Source organism: Nesoenas mayeri (genome assembly GCF_963082525.1).
Source record: "Nesoenas mayeri genome assembly, chromosome: 6".
NCBI classification, from domain to species: domain Eukaryota; kingdom Metazoa; phylum Chordata; class Aves; order Columbiformes; family Columbidae; genus Nesoenas; species Nesoenas mayeri.
This window is the reverse complement of record NC_137545.1, coordinates 42,696,150-42,712,487: the sequence shown is the minus strand read 5'-3', so window position 1 is coordinate 42,712,487 and position 16,338 is coordinate 42,696,150. Positions and strand designations below refer to the sequence as shown.

Below are 16,338 nucleotides of genomic sequence, written 5' to 3'. Positions count from 1 at the left end.
AATACTTCCCATCATCCAGCCACCTTGGCGTGTATCTCTCAGGCGTCTCAAGTCAATGAGCAAGAGTGGCTGATGATTTACCATTAGTTTCTAGTTGCTGAATAAACAGCCTCCCTGTTCTTTCTGCTTTACCCTTTTTCCCCAACATTTTGGGGATTGCTTCAAACCTCAGTGTTTTTATCAAAGCTGAATTAGACTAACAGATGAGAGAGGAAAATGAATGAGGGAGAAAATAAGTAATAAATTGCAATAAAAATTAATTCACAGAAGCCCGAAGTAAAAAGGCTGTGAAATACGAAACGGGTCTTTCATTGCCTTGAATAATATATTGTCTGGCAATGCCTGTTTCTTTCAAATGGTCAAATCCAGGGTGCACTTGAGCTCGCTTACCCTCCCACTTCACAAAGCTCCTGTGTCTCCCAGGGGTCAGGAGAAAATAAAGAAATGGAAGGGTGTTTTTGATAAGGTGTTGGGGTACGTGATGTGATGGGCAATCCCTCTTTCCTCTTCTCTCGCTTCCCTAGGACTACGCACGTTCTTTGTTTCTTATTGTGTGGTGAGGCAGTGGGTTACACTTTCCCAGCTGCGACAAGAGCGTGGACGCAGCCCAGGATTTAGTGTCATCACATCTATTGCGGTTCCAGTGAATGTCATAATCAGCCCATAACTTCACCGCACGTGGTGCTGTGCAGGCGTGAGGGTTCGTGTTGGCGTGTTGCACCATATCCTGTCAATATTGCACAATATTGCTGCCAGTGTTCTGATCTGCAAAACCAAATTGCAAACAGAACTGAAAATGAAAGACAAGAAGCGCTGCTTTCGTCTGGGCGGTGTTTTAAAAACAGTCAAAAGCTGGACTTGGAAGGATAACAAAGGTTGTTTTTAATTTATGGACTGCTTGTGTTATAGTAGCTCCCAGCAGCCTTAAGCAGATTCTGAGATGCGTGAGCTGAGAAAAGCAAACCTTAGTTGTCCTTGTTCTGCTCTGACCTGCTGGGGACACTCGGTTCCTCGTGCTCACAGTATCACAATATCACAGTATGTTTGGGATTGGAAGGGACCTGGAAAGCTCATCCAGTGCAATCCCCCCATCGGGCAGGAACACCCAGATGAGGTTACACAGGAAGGTGTCCAGGCGGGTTGGAATGTCTGCACAGAAGGAGACTCCACAACCCCCTGGGCAGCCTGGGCCAGGCTCTGACACCCTCACCACGAACAAGTTTCCTCTCAAATTAAAGTGGAACCTCTTGTGTTCCAGCTTGATCCCATTACCCCTTGTCCTACCATTGTTTGCCACCGAGAAGAGCCTGGCTCCATCCTCCTGGCACTCACCCTTTATATATTTATAAACATTAATAAGGTCACTCCTCAGTCTCCTCTTCTCCAAACTAAAGAGCCCCAGCTCCCTCAGCCTTTCCTCACACGGGAGATGCTCCACTCCCTGCAGCATCTTGGTGGCTGCGCTGGACTCTCTGCAGCAGTTCCCTGTCCTGCTGGAACTGAGGGGCCACAGCTGGACACAAGATTCCAGGTGTGGTCTCCCCAGGGCAGAGCAGAGGGGCAGGAGAACCTCTCTGACCTACTGACCACCCCCTTCTAACCCACCCCAGGTACCATTGGCTTCCTGGCCACAAGGGCCCAGTGCTGGCTCATGGTCACCCTGCTGTCCCCAGGACCCCCAGGTCCCTTTCCCCTACACTGCTCTCTAATATGTAATTTCCCAGCCTATACTGGAACTCGGGGTTGTTCCTGCCCAGATGCAGGACTCTACACTTTCCCCTGTTAAATTTCATCAGGTTATTCCCCGCCCAACTCTCCAGTTTGTCCAGGTCTCTGGATGGCAGCACATATGCTCACGGTACCTTACAGGGTGCCGGATTTCACCATTTACCCCGAACGGCTTTTTCTGCCCATCTTGCCACTGTTTGCAGACTCGTGCTGATTTTCGGCAGCGCGAGTCACGGTCCTGGGGCTGCACCTCTCGGCTGAGCCCCTTGCTGCTTGGTACCATGTGCAAGAGAAGAAGGGGAAGGGATCGTGTGGATGGGATCGTGCTGATCTGTATCGTTTGATGCAAGAGAAGAGAAAGGGATCACACAGATGGGATCGTACTGATCCATAGAGTTTTGTGCAAGAGAAGGGATCACGTGGATGAGATCGTACTGATCTGTATTGCTTGGTGCAAGAGAAGGGGAAGGGATCACACAGATGGGATCGTACCGATCCCTATTGTTTGGTGCAAGAGAAGGGGAAGGGATCGTGTGGATGGGATTGTACCGATCCGTATCACTTGGCACAAGAGAAGGGGAAGGGATCGTGTGGATGGGATCGTACCGATCTATATCATTCGGTGCAAGAGAAGGGGAAGGAATCATGTGGATGGGATCATACCGATCCGTATCATTTGATGCAAGAGAAGGGGAAGGGATCACACAGATGGGATTGTACTGATCTGTATCGCTTGGCACAAAAGAAGGGGAAGGGATCGTGCGGATGGGATTGTACCGATCCCTATCACTTGGTGCAAGAGAAGGGGAAGGGATCACATGGATGGGATTGTACCGATCCATATCGCTTGGTGCAAGAGGGGGAAGGGATCGCGTGGATGGATCGTACTGATCCCTATGGTTTGGCACTAGAGAAGGGGAAGGGATCGTGTGGATGGGATCGTACTGATCCCTATGGTTTGGCACTAGAGAAGGGGAAGGGATCGCATGGATGGGATCGTACTAATCCCTATGGTTTGGCACTAGAGAAGGGGAAGGGATCGTGTGGATGGGATCATACTGATCCCTATGGTTTGGCACTAGAGAAGGGGAAGGGATCATGTGGGGGGGATCGTGCCGGTCTGTCCCGTTTGGCACACGGGCAGTGATCAGCATTGACGAGCAGCCCGGGGTGGCCTCGCGGTATCAGCTGCTGTGGCTGAGACTCCTTTGTTCTGACAGCATCAACTAGGTCAGCGCTCAAACACAGGCCACTAAAAGCCGGTATGGTGAGCTGTGCATCCAGCGTAGGCAGCTATTTCTATTAAATCGCCTTTATCCTGTCCAGAGGACTTGAACAAATACAAAGACACACGCGGAGATGAAGAGACGTGGCCCGGGCACAGGGCGGTGCTGAGGAGCGGTGCTGAGGAGCGGTGCTGAGGAGCGGTGGCTCCTGGGGCCAGCAGCAGTGACTTTGTCTCGGTTCCCAGGCACACCGGGCTGTTGTGTGTTCCCGTTGCAGTGTGTTACACCAGCTAGGACTGAAATCCTAGAAAGAAGCCTATTCTTACTGCAGTATATTATTTATGTTTATTATAATGCCTTTTGATTTATTACTTGGAGAGTGTAGTTACTTTTCCTCCTTCCTTTCTGCGCTAGTGACATTTTGTTGTCTGTGAGATACAGAATGTGATGATCAGCAGCTATAAAGCATTTTGGATCTTCAGAGTGTTTAGTGGCTGATAGATGCTAAACTGTTCCTGTGTACCACGAAGCTGGGCTGTCTTTGCAACTCCTGGTCTGTATTTTTTTTCTTTAATTGCTTTGAACCGTGCAGACTTTAATATGGAAGATGGGCTATAATTTTGGGACTGGAATATTTGACCATTTAAATTCAGTCTCACACTCATAGGCTGAGGACAGGCTGAGAGAGTTGAGGCGTTCAGCCTGGAGAAGTGAAGGGTCCAGGGAGACCTTATTGTGGCCTTTCTGTACTTGAAACAGGCTGATAAGAAAGATGGGGACAGACTTTTTATCAGAGCCTGTTGCAATAAGACAAGGGGTGATGGTTTGAAACTAAAGGAGGGAGATTCAGCCTGGACATGAGGAAGAAATTGTTGCCCTGAGGGTGGTGAGAGCCTGGCCCAGGTTGGCCAGAGAGGTGGTGGATGAACCATCCCTGGAGACATCCCAGGCCAGGCTGGACGGGGCTCTGAGCAACCTGAGCTGGTGCAGATGTCCCTGTCATGGCAGGGGGGGCACTGGGGAGCTGGGGAGGTCCCTTCAACCCAAACCATCCTGTGATTCGCCCTCAGTCACTGAACAAGGCGTCAGTAGGAACAGCAGGCTGTGCAAGGGTCCCCTGCTACCCGGTTCACCCAGGTGTGTTGAGCTGCCGTGCTCTGCACTCTCCCCCTTGATCGGGGAAGAAATATTCTTATCCCTCTGGCGCTGCATTCGGTAGCTGAAGTTTGAATCCCGGCCCAGGACCAGGTGCTGTGCGTCCCGCGGGTGCTCTGCAGCGCGGCCAAGCGCTGCGGCTGGCGGGTCCCCCGCTCGCTGTGCCGTCCCGGAGGAGGCAGAAGGAGGAGCAGCAGGTCTGGCTGCCCAGCTGGGAAGAGCTCGTGCTCATTTTCAGGCTCTTCATGTTCGACTTGTTCCAGCCCCGGACCCCCGGCGCGTGGCACGCTGCCCTGTCCCGCTCCCCTTGGTGGCCGGCTGTCCGGGAACAGGTATTTCTGGTGTGTTAAGATGGTAGCTGTGTGTTAGCTCACGTTAGGAAAATCCTGTTGTCAACGCAGAGGACATCGTTGTCCCTAGTGACGGCGCCGTGCTTCTGGCCAGCTTATCAGTGCGACACGGAGAGCATCTGCTCCTCAGGGCTGCCTTGCCAGGAGTCTGCTCATGGAAATGTACTCGCATCTATACCTAAGAATCTGTTCGCTTACATGGAGAATAAGAATATTGATTACATAGAATATACGCCCCTGTGCTGCAGGATGTGGGTGAGTGTAAGGAAAAAAATTGAAAGACGTCATGCTGTAGAATGGCTCTTTTGGAACACGTATAGAGTTACAGGTTTTGGAGCTCTCTATGAAGATAAAGGTGTCTTTGATTTGTCGATAGAAATGTGATGACTTAGAAGTTCTTTGTTACACTGGTTATATAACACAACACAGCCCGGCGCACTCCTCCTTTCCCTTATTTAAAACCAGAACTGGTGTCTCTTGGCACTGGTCGTACTTTGCTGTATATTCCTCCTGCTGCGTACGGTACCGGGGCCAGATCCTCCTGATCTTTTGAAGTTCTCTTTCTTTATGGTAGTGGTTTTGTGTAGTTATTTTTCCGAAGACACACAGAATAGGTAGGTTAAGAAGTTAGGCTGCAGTGCGAACCGTATGCAGCTCTTTACACCAAACGGTCCAAACTGCATTTTCCAGCAGGCAGAACCAGCCCGGCCGAGCGCTGGGATACAGAACGTGGGCTTGTGTGTGACTGCAGAGCATCGCGTGGGGACAAACACACCGGGCTAACGACCCAAACGCTAATTAATCAAATGCTGTATCACCAGGACTCTGCAAGGCTGGGGTCTGGTTTAAGCAAAGGCCATTGTTCACCAGGCAGATGTTAATCTATTAGTAAAGATTCTATTCGCTTGGCAAGCGGCTCAGTCAGGGACATGGATTTGCTGTTCAACATGGATCTCGAGTGGCAAGTTAGACCTAATCTTTAGGATTTTGAGATCTCTGTAGGAGTTTCCTGCTACAGTGAGAATGTACTTTTACTTTTGTGTGAATACCCGGGTGTTCAGCCCTCCATCAGTGCTGGTCTCGCCGGGCTTCTGGGTCATTGGAATACAATAGACCTACGTGCTGGGTGTTTGAGGTTTTGGAGAGAGGGGCATCAGTATTTCAGATGAATCATGAGTAAAGGTTCCCATCACCTTGCTCTGAGATGAAAGCCCTGCCTGCTCCATGCGGATCTGAAGATGAGCTGTGCAGGATGGGCACCGGACTGCTTTATAAAGAGAAGAGAGGAGCCACCACGTACTTCAGATGTTGCCCGACGGCCTGAATAATGTCCCAGAAAAATAAACAACTCTAACTGTGGCCGTACCTTATTCCAGCCCTTAGAGGCTGCTGCGTCCTTCTGTATGCGCTGCTTTCAGTTCATAGCACTGTACAGCTTTTGTGTTGCCCTCTTGAGTAGCTTCTAATAACGTGAGTTTTGGCACTTTTCTCCCTCTGGAAGCACAGAACAAAGCTTCATGTGAGTGGCAGCCATGGGGGGAGCGTTTACACACCCTATTTACAGGGAGGCTGATTCTAGCCAAGCTTTACAATACCTTAATTATATTTGATGTGACCGAGCCCTTGGCAGTGGTGAGTCCAAGGTTGTCAGACAGGATTTAGATATTAAGACAATTTATAGGCAGTGCCACAGCCGAGCTGCGTTTCACTGTGTCACTGAGAAAGTAAAGAGGTTGTTTGGAAGTGGGGAGTATTATTCCTGAGATTTTTGTCTTTGGCTTCATGCACAGGTTATTTCTCTGCTAGATTCCGCGATACATAAAACCCACTCAAAGAAACTGAGAAACCAGTATTTTAAAAGTATTTTATGAATCCGACTGGGGAAGGGGTTTCCGTTCCTTACATGTGTTTTCTTAGTGACGTGGATTGCATTGCAGGGCTCAGCAGATTCGTACACAAGCAGACCCTCGGACTCGGATGTGTCTCTGGAAGAAGACAGGGAAGCGATCCGCCAGGAACGGGAGCAGCAAGCGGCCATCCAGCTCGAGAGGGCCAAGGTCTGTTCTCTGCAGCTTTAGGAGCAACCAGGCTTTGGGGCACTTTTCACAGCATCACAGTATCACAGTATGTTTGGGATTGGAAGGGACCTGGAAAGCTCATCCAGTGCAATCCCCCCATGGAGCAGGAACACCCAGATGAGGTGACACAGGAAGGTGTCCAGGCGGGTTGGAATGTCTGGTGTCGCGGTTGAGACGGACAAATGACATGGACCAAATTCTTTCAAGATGAAAGTAATAGGTGCCATTTATTGCTACAAGTGCATTTTTATACAATTCTACCAGTTCATGTGTCTTTTCACTATTGGTTACAAGTTACAGCACTAACATCTCATTGGTTAATTTTTCTATCATCCATGTTATTCTTCTATCCCCTTCTCTCTCACGGGTACATCTCTCCTCTCTCCGGATACTCCTTTACTCCCATCCTTCTCAAAGGTAAATCTTAATATCTCAAGGCTGATCTCCCATATTTTCTGTCAAGGATTCCACAGCCCCGCTGCAGTTCCCCACACTCTGGCACCCTGACTTCTTTTGCCTGGTGATGAAATTCACACTGTTGGTTGATTAGAGAGCAGTGTAGGGAAAGGGAGCTGGGGGTCCTGGTGGACAGCAGGGTGACCATGAGCCAGCACTGGGCCCTTGTGGCCAGGAAGCCAATGGTACCTGGGGTGGGTTAGAAGGGGGTGGTCAGTAGGTCAGAGAGGTTCTCCTGCCCCTCTGCTCTGCCCTGGGGAGACCACACCTGGAATATTGTGTCCAGTTGTGGCCCCTCAGTTCCAGCAGGACAGGGAACTGCTGCAGAGAGTCCAGCGCAGCCACCAAGATGCTGAAGGGAGTGGAGCATCTCCCGTGTGAGGAAAGGCTGAGGGAGCTGGGGCTCTTTAGTTTGGAGAAGAGGAGACTGAGGGGTGACCTTATTAATGTTTATAAATATATAAAGGGTGAGTGCCAGGAGGATGGAGCCAGGCTCTTCTCGGTGGCAAACAATGACAGGACAAGGGGTAATGGGATCAAGCTGGAACACAAGAGGTTCCACTTAAATTTGAGAAGAAACTTCTTCTCAGTGAGGGTGTCAGAGCCTGGCCCAGGCTGCCCAGGGGGTTGTGGAGTCTCCTTCTCTGCAGACATTCCAACCCGCCTGGACATATTCCTGTGCGACCTCACCTGGGCGTTCCTGCTCCATGGGGGGATTGCACTGGATGAGCTTTTGAGGTCCCTTCCAATCCCAAACATACTGTGATACTGTGATGATAATATTCTGAAATAGTTTGATGGGTGATGTTACCTGCAGACAGGGTGTTTGGGGGGGTATAGTGTAAATATTCTCATATAAACAGGGATGTTCTAGCCAGCTGAACTCTGCTGGCCCGGGGGAAATTGTCAGCTCTGGGTTTTGGTGTACTTGGCAAACATCCTCTGTAAGGTTAGTTTGGTAGAACAGATCAGTTATTGATTCAGAAAGTTGCCACTGTTTGTGCTGCTGTTTCTGTTTGCAGTCCAAACCAGTAGCGTTTGCTGTGAAGACCAACGTGAGTTACTGCGGAGCTCTGGATGAAGATGTCCCCGTCCCAAGCACTGCCATCTCCTTCGATGCCAAGGACTTCCTGCACATTAAAGAGGTAAACCCGAGATGTTATAAAAGGGAATGTGAAAGAGAATCTCTTCACATGCCAAGGACTATGATTTGAACAGTCGAGGCTGAGCTGCACCTGATTAAAAAGAGATCCAAGAGCCGAGCGGAGGCAGGAGAGCCCAGCACATCCATCTGATCAGTGTCGATGTGATGGTTCTTCAGGCTTTTTAGAGTTCCAGCACCCTGGAGTGGTTATCTTGCACCTTTTTATCGCTTGATATTACTGACTCGTGGTCGGATTTTCGTGTCACAGGAAGGAAATGACGTCCTTCGTATTTTAAATCCCCTTTGGTGTGGTAGATTCAGATTCTTCTGTCAGATGAATATTGTGATGGATCAGAGATGATATAATAGAAAGGGATTCTATTGATCAGAAAGTGGAGTAGCAGCAAGTTACACCAGGTCTTCATAAAGCACAAGACAGACTTTATAAGAGAGGAAATAAGGCCTCGAATAATACAATAGGAAAATAAAATATTGAAGAGGCCAGATACAAAAACAAGGAAAAAGGAATAGGAATAAAAGGGCCCTGAGTATGGCTTGGTAGAGGAAAAATACATTTTCTTGCATGCTGAGCATATTTTCTGCAATTCTTCATGTGCGGTGAGCGCTCTGAATTTGCACAAGCCCCTGTTGTTTTGCAGATTCAGAGGCAGGCCTGCAGCTTGCAAAAACATTGAGTCCCTCTCTGCATTCCGGGTTTATTTTAGGGGGTACAGTACTCGTCTCTTTCTTTGAACGTGTGTCTGTCATGGCTCCCGAGCAGCGAGCTCCCTTAGGCTGGGACAAGCGTGGTTCCAGCTCTATAATAACGCTAAACTGGGTACGAAGTGAGCTGCTCCGGGATGAAACGTCAGCCGGAACCGCTGAGTTGCTATATTGAGGATGCGCCCTGCGCCTCTCAGCTGTCTCCTCCAGGACCATACATTATGTGCTGACTTAAACAAGGGAGCGGCAGCAATTACTGACAGCGCAGCAGAGATCATCATGGGCATGGCAACCGCTGGGGATGAGCTGGCGTCCTCCCACGCGCCGAATGCAAAGAATAGCATATGGGAGGTGGTGACCTAATGCAAACAGCCCTGTGTTCCTTGCTGCTTCGTATCGTTTGCGCTGCTCTGATATTCTCAGCGTAACGCTGATTCTCGTCTCGTGTCTGGAGGGATGGATCACGAGTCCATGGCCCATAATGTGTTCAGACCATACATTTAGAACCAGAACAGGAATTCTCATGGAACTGAGGTTCTACAGCGCTTTAAATCACAGAATCCATGGGGTTGGAAGGGCCCTGGAAAGCTCATCCAGTGCAATCCCCCCATGGAGCAGGAACACCCAGATGAGGTTACACAGGAATAAATCCATTGATTTCGCTGATTTGCCAGAGAATGCTGGATCCCGCAGTATTTGTCTATTTTAAAGCATGTAAATAGTTACATTGACTTAAGCAGAAGCAACGTGTTTAAAATTAAGCTCTGCTTAGGGACGTTGTCTGAATCAGGGTCGTAACAGCGTGAAGAACAGATATTTTGGAAGCCGAAATGATAAAACACTGGCACCTCTTTTGTCAATAACAGCTCTATAGAGAGCGCAGGTTTCAAGATGAGGGTATAAGGGTCGTGTTCCCTTAGCTATGTATGTTAATATTTGTGTATGGATTAATAAATAGGCTAATTGATTTCTTTTCTACTGTGATATACGCTATATCATTGCTTTTTGTCTCTCCATCATTAAAGTTAGTCCAGACTTTCAATAATGCAGAAAAATGTATGTTACTAGAAGTTAATGATAAAATTGAAATGTAATATGTTCAGCTATATATTAAAGTTTCTTCCTAAAAGTGAATGTTTTTTCAGCTGACAGAAATTCAGATGTGTACATCTCCAAATAGTTCAGCTCCTTCTAGGCAGCGACACCATCAAAACCTCATTTATAGGAAGGTGTCACAGCTTTGGTTAGCACTTGGCATAGCCAGAAGCGGTTTTAGTTCGTTGCTGGAGCTGCCCGATGTTCTGTGTTGCCTTGGACAAGCTGGTCTATATTTATCTTTGTTTCTAGAAAGGTGTTTGTAGAGCTTTTCCCCCTCGCAAGGTGGAGTCTGGTTGCATGGTCTGGAGCTCAGGCTGGGGGGTAACAAACCAAGGGGGTTTGGGGTGTGACGGGAGTAACCTTTGTGTGTTCCAGAAGTACAATAACGACTGGTGGATAGGGCGGCTGGTGAAGGAGGGCTGCGAGATCGGCTTCATCCCCAGCCCGCTGCGCCTGGAGAACATCCGCATCCAGCAGGAGCAGAAGAGGGGACGCTTCCATGGAGGGTGAGAACCTTGTAGAACCACCCGAAATCAGACAATATCTTCAAAGGTCACTCGGTTCTTTTTCACCGCGGTGCGTTTGGAGGGATTGCGTTTGCGATTTGCGTTTGGGATTCCAAATGAAAACACATATTTGCCCAGAATAGGCGAGTTGGATATTGGCACTGAGAAACAATAAAAAATGTGTATTGACTTTAGGAAAGATGAGTAACACAGGACGAGTGGTACGGACAGACGTTTCCGAAGGGCTGGAGAGTTTTAAGTTCCTGTGGGTTTAAGTCAACTTGGTGCTCAAAGGCTGCAGGTTTTCTTCTTTTTTGCAACTGTTTTGTTCTGAAGGTTGTGGTTTCTTTTCTTTTCTTTATTTCTCTCCATTTTGGCCAAACCCAGACTTTTCGAACTTTATAGAGATGAGCTTTGTCAATCAACTTCCATTATTCTGACCATTCTGAGTCTCCACGCTGCTGGAGCTGGTGATTGCAAGGCCCTGGAGAAACATAAACTTGGTCACAGGTCTAGGAAGTAAAACCGATTTCTGACAATCTCAGTTCAGTCACTGAAGTCACTCTTCTATTGACCCAATACACAAAAGACTTTTGCCTTTGTTTTTTGTTAATTGATATACTACTAGCTTATTATTCACACTAATTGAAAGCAAACTTGAAATGTTCACACATCTTTAGTGCTGCAGAGTAAAGAGCCAGTTAAGTCTGGACCTAATGGCAGTAACAGCAGCACAAGTGACCCTGTGCAGGACTGTTGGGGAGCTGGCACGCTAATGAACTTAATCAAGGGCAGGAATTATTTCAATATAAACTATCTGGGGAAGGGTTTTTAGAACGGTTGAGCAGCCTTAGCTCTGCTTTTCCCAAATTGCTTTTATGATTTTTGAAATCGCTTCAAATGAAGCCGATGTATCTCGACCTACAGAAGGAATAGTATCTAATTCGGAGAGAGGGATGCTAACAGGGTATTTAGGATACTGTTTCATGTACAGCGTATTAGAAAAGTTCTCTGCTTGTGTGAATGGGCACAACTCCACCAAATCACCGATTCTTGCAAAGGTTTTCTCTATTCTCACCTATAGAGAATATTAAGGATAAAATGAAGTCTGAAGGACACAGGGGAATGTTGTAAAGGGTGTGTGGTGAGACATCCGCACACCAGGGCTTTCTTGAGGTGGGAATGTGGGTGAAAACTCCTTTACCAATGTGATTTATCATATCTGCTGCCTAAATCCTCCCCTGTTTCCATCCCTGTGTGCCTGGTGTTAACGGGATCTTTCTGGAATCGCAGGAAATCCAGTGGAAATTCTTCTTCAAGTCTTGGAGAAATGGTTTCTGGCACGTTCCGAGCTACACCTACTTCCACAGGTAAGGCGGGATTTTATTGATGGGAACTCTGGCTATTCCTATTAGCTGTTTTTAAAAGTATATAGAAAATGCAGGTTTCCCCCTTTGCTAAATTATGAAGGTGTTTTAGAGAAAAGTGCTTGCGGAGGCAGACAAAGGCGTTATTTCTAGACATGCCGTAGTTCTTGGGGAGTGGGACAAATGTGGCAGCTGCCCCCGAATGGGCTGAGCGGGCAGTTGAAGCAGGAGAGGGCTGCGCTGGGAGAATAACCAAGAGTGCTCCGACAAAGGGAGTTTTCATTGCGAGTGTTACGGTTGTTGTACACAGCGTGTGGTTTTTAACCAAGTTCTCATTTGGTCTTTTAGCAAAGCAGAAACAAAAAGTGGTAAGTAGAACTTTTGTTTCCATCTTGTTTATTTTATTTAATTCTAATATGTGATTCCCTGGATTTTCCTGTGGGTCTCCTCTGATCAGGGTGGTTTTCTTTTCTAGACAGAGCACGTTCCCCCATACGATGTGGTACCGTCAATGAGACCTGTTGTGTTGGTGGGTCCGTCGCTAAAAGGCTATGAGGTACATACATTCGCTGTGCATGGTCCAGCACAACTGTTTTATGATAATTTAAAGTGATCTTAGCTTAAATAATTGTCAGAAACATGATATAAGATTTAAGAGCACGGTTAGGACCTTGTGTCATTTGGGTGAGGTGCCAGCTGATTATTTTCTACCTCGCAACAGTGTGTGTTGCTCGCGATGCCTCAGCAGAAGGGCAGGTAAAGTGAGTACAAAACTGCTCGTTTTGCAGTTTTACTGCTTTAAACACAGCGCACATCCATGATCTTCGGTGCAGTTATTCTTGATTAAATCAAGTGACAAAAAGAGACTCGTGTCCACTGCAAGAAGAAGGGGGAGCAGTCAAGTTAACCAGCCAGACTTCTGCATGCATGGGAAATTATAGTCAAACTGGCACATGCTTTGAACTTAATTAGAAAACATTTGGAATAAACTTCACCATTGTTCTCCTTTGTTTCACTTTTAAAAACTCGGCGTCTTCCCGTGCTTGGCAAACGGACTATTGCAGCAGGTTCAGTTTCCTTCTCCAGCACCTGAAGCCGCAGATGGGAACTGACGATTATTATCACAGCGTATTTTCCTAAAGTTTATATTTTCTAGGATTGTTAGTATATTGAAATATATAACAAAAGCAACCTCTAACCCTTCTAAATTATTTGCCTGTGTTCAATGTAGAAGTAGATAAGCAGGACACCCAATTTTCAAGTGAGCGTTTAACACAGGCTGAACGAGCAGAGGTTGTTACCAGGGCGTTTTGTGAACTTAACCATCTCTTAAGTGTTTTGCTGAATTAAGAACCAAATGAACATGAACATAAAATAAAAGCTACACTTTGTTTAGCTCAATTAATGTTGTTAGTACTTTATAGGATATTATTAAACACATTGGAATGGTTCTTTTTGGAAGAGTACAACACGATGTGGTTACTAGCATAATGCAGCGTTCTTGCATTGTTTTTTGTAAGAATGATTGGAAGTGTAGTTTAGCAAAGCAGGTACTTCATGTTCTACTCTCTGCCTTTTAATTTTATGGAGATGTTTCTTGACAGGAGTAGATTTCATCCCTGGACTTCCATGGTGCTGCACCACACTTTAATTTGCCTCGGGACCCTCAGGTTTGGAGGGGAGAGAGGCTGTTTGTTAACACAAACCTCTACAGATACACCGTGCTGCTTTTGTTTGACAAAGTAACACTAAACATGACATCTTGAACATGTGAAGGTGTAGAAATGGTAGCGCAGAATATTCATTTTCAATTACAAATAGCGGCCTGCGTAACAGACCCATTGACGTGGGGAAATTGTTTTGACTATTTGCTTTAATTTTCCCTGACTAAATTCTGAATTTTGAAAGACAACCATGGAGAAATAGAGAGGCAGAGGCCGTGGGGGTTGGATGAAGCTCCTGTCTCAACTGGCAGACAAGAGGTGTCAGCCTGAGTTGTCCTGGAGAGGACAAGGAGTTAATGCAGTAAAGTCGATGAGTGGAGGCATCCTTTTGTTTCTCTGTGTTAGAACAGTCGTCCAACACTGTAAATCTTGTATCTGAAGTTTTAAGCCAGTTCTAATGGTGTTACACAAAACAAAACCAAAAACACCCCACCGAAAAACCAACCCAAAGGCAACTGGTCTGTTCAAGCTGCCTTGTCCTGTGCTGGTGCCGTGAAGGGAAGTTCTCGTGAGACGTGCTGATTGCTGGCAGTATCCTTACCTTCTACTTACCTCTCTTTCTTACTTTTGACCTCTTTTTCTCGCTGTCCATCCTCCCTGCTCCATGTCCCTCCCCTCTGCCAAGGTGACAGACATGATGCAGAAAGCTCTCTTTGACTTCCTGAAGCACAGGTTTGATGGGAGGTGAGGAATCCTGTCCTTTTCGTGCTTTTTCCCCCCATGCGTTACTACCATTTTTTAAAAATTATTATTATTATTTTTTTAAGGGATGCATGTTCGAAACGGGTTTATCGGCTTTGTATCAGCACTGAAATGCAGGCAGCCGTGGGGCGGAACACGGCTCATGGGTTACTAGTGCATGTATCACGGTATCACAGTATCACTGTATGTTTGGGATTGGAAGGGACCTGGAAAGCTCATCCAGTGCAATCCCCCCATGGAGCAGGAACACCCAGATGAGGTTACACAGGAAGGTGTCCAGGCGGGTTGGAATGTCTGCACAGAAGGAGACTCCACAACCCCCTGGGCAGCCTGGGCCAGGCTCTGACACCCTCACCCCAACAAGTTGCTTCTCAAATTTAAGTGGAACCTTTTGTGTTCCAGTTTGTACCCATTACCCCTTGTCCTATCATTGTTTGCCACCCAGAAGAGCCTGGCTCCGTCCTCCTGGCACTCACCCTTTATATATTTATAAGCATTAATAAGGTCCCCCCTTAGTTTCCTCTTCTCCAAACTAAAGAGCCCCAGCTCCCTCAGCCTCGTATCTTCATAGCCGCTATGTCTGTAGTAGGATTTATTGAATTTGAAGAGTAGATAGCTGGCCAGTTCCTTCCATGTCATGGAACAGTTGAGAAAACATGACTAATTACACATAAAGTTTAGTTTTATTCACAAACCTTTGGGAATATGAAGATTTCTTAAGGAGTGTGTCCTGCAGGTGTGCGGACAGCAAACAAATGCTTCTTGATTTTATTTGGAAGTTGTTCTATTTGGGCTGGTTCATTCCAGCACCTCCAGGGCACTTCCAGGCCCCTTTACAGCAGGATGTTCTCAAAATAAAACTGATTACACCCCAGGCCTGAAATGAGGATCAGAAACCACATTTCAACAGGGTGCAGTAACGGGGCTTCAGACCAACACCTGAGAAAAATCAACTCTTAGATGTCCCCAGTAGTCAAAACTACTTCAAAAGGCAGTTTGAAGAAGGAAATGCTGAGGACTGAAATATGGAGAAGAGTGTGTTGGAACTTCAGAACTTGTGAGGAAGGTTCATCTGTTCATCTGGAGCGCAGAGGATGTTTCCTGATGAGCTGCGAGAGGGACCATTTGGATTTCCCTGTGAGGAATGCAGGCTCGCTCCGTGGCGTCTCTTACAGGCACCTGCTGCTGTGTGACAGGTTAGAAAGTACCCAAAACCTTGGGTTAGGACAGTGGAAATAATAGTGGCTGTTGTTTGGGAGAGCTGGAGCAGGACTGATGCTCAGGGTCCCTTTTGGGGCGCAGTGAGGAGGTGCAGTGCTGCGCGAACCCTCAACAGCCTACACCAAACATTTAACAACGTGATTGCTATGAGTATATCCTTTAGGAGGCACGTTTTTGTACCCTACACCAAGATCAGAGGTGCTTAAATACAGAGAAGAAAACATAAAGCGCACTGGGCCACTCTCAGGCCCTCTCCCCACCGAGCAAGATGAGGCGATTGACTTCAGCTCTGACTTTCCTTTTCAGCTGCTTCTTGGTCCTCCTGCCAACTACGGCTCCACAGTCTTTCTCCTCTCGCCCTTTCTTTTTCCTTTGTTTCCACCTCTTCTGCAAGGCCCACATTGCCAGAAAGGAAACGGGTGTCCAAGGAGCAGCTTTTCAGAAGAGTTCAGTAAGACCCGGACTGGCAGGACTCCTTCCCTCCCTCCGAAAACACACTTGGCATCTGTAGCCATTGGCTTCCTGGCCACAAGGGCCCCGTGCTGGCTCATGGTCACCCTGCTGTCCCCAGGACCCCCAGGTCCCTTTCCCCTACGCTGCTCTCCAACAGGTCATTCCCCAACCTATACTGGAACCTGGGGTTGTTCCTGCCCAGATGCAGGACTCTACACTTGCCCTTGTTAAATTTCATCAGGTTATTCCCCACCCAACTTGTGCTTCTTTTACTCTTCCATCTGATAACTTCACTTAGAGCTGCATCAATCTTACGTCATTTGGAGTAGCTCCCAGTGAATTCCAGCTTGCTTTCTTCTCCTTATTCACGGCTCTTGGGCTCATCGCGCTCCTCCAAAATGGATTTT

At 47.3% G+C, this 16,338-nt stretch overlaps 1 protein-coding gene across 1 annotated transcript in view; it reads left to right on the top strand.

The window, feature by feature from the left end:
• Nucleotides 1-16,338, top strand: part of CACNB4 (calcium voltage-gated channel auxiliary subunit beta 4) — a gene marked incomplete at both ends in the record, with an annotated part of 49,865 nt that overhangs the window by 21,563 nt on the left and 11,964 nt on the right. The window contains 7 exons of the mRNA XM_080346321.1: nucleotides 6,397-6,516; nucleotides 8,016-8,138; nucleotides 10,334-10,464; nucleotides 11,758-11,834; nucleotides 12,180-12,199; nucleotides 12,307-12,387; nucleotides 14,181-14,239. Of these exons, the coding sequence (XP_080202447.1) occupies nucleotides 6,397-6,516; nucleotides 8,016-8,138; nucleotides 10,334-10,464; nucleotides 11,758-11,834; nucleotides 12,180-12,199; nucleotides 12,307-12,387; nucleotides 14,181-14,239 (611 nt within the window). The remainder of the gene's footprint in view (nucleotides 1-6,396; nucleotides 6,517-8,015; nucleotides 8,139-10,333; nucleotides 10,465-11,757; nucleotides 11,835-12,179; nucleotides 12,200-12,306; nucleotides 12,388-14,180; nucleotides 14,240-16,338) is intronic.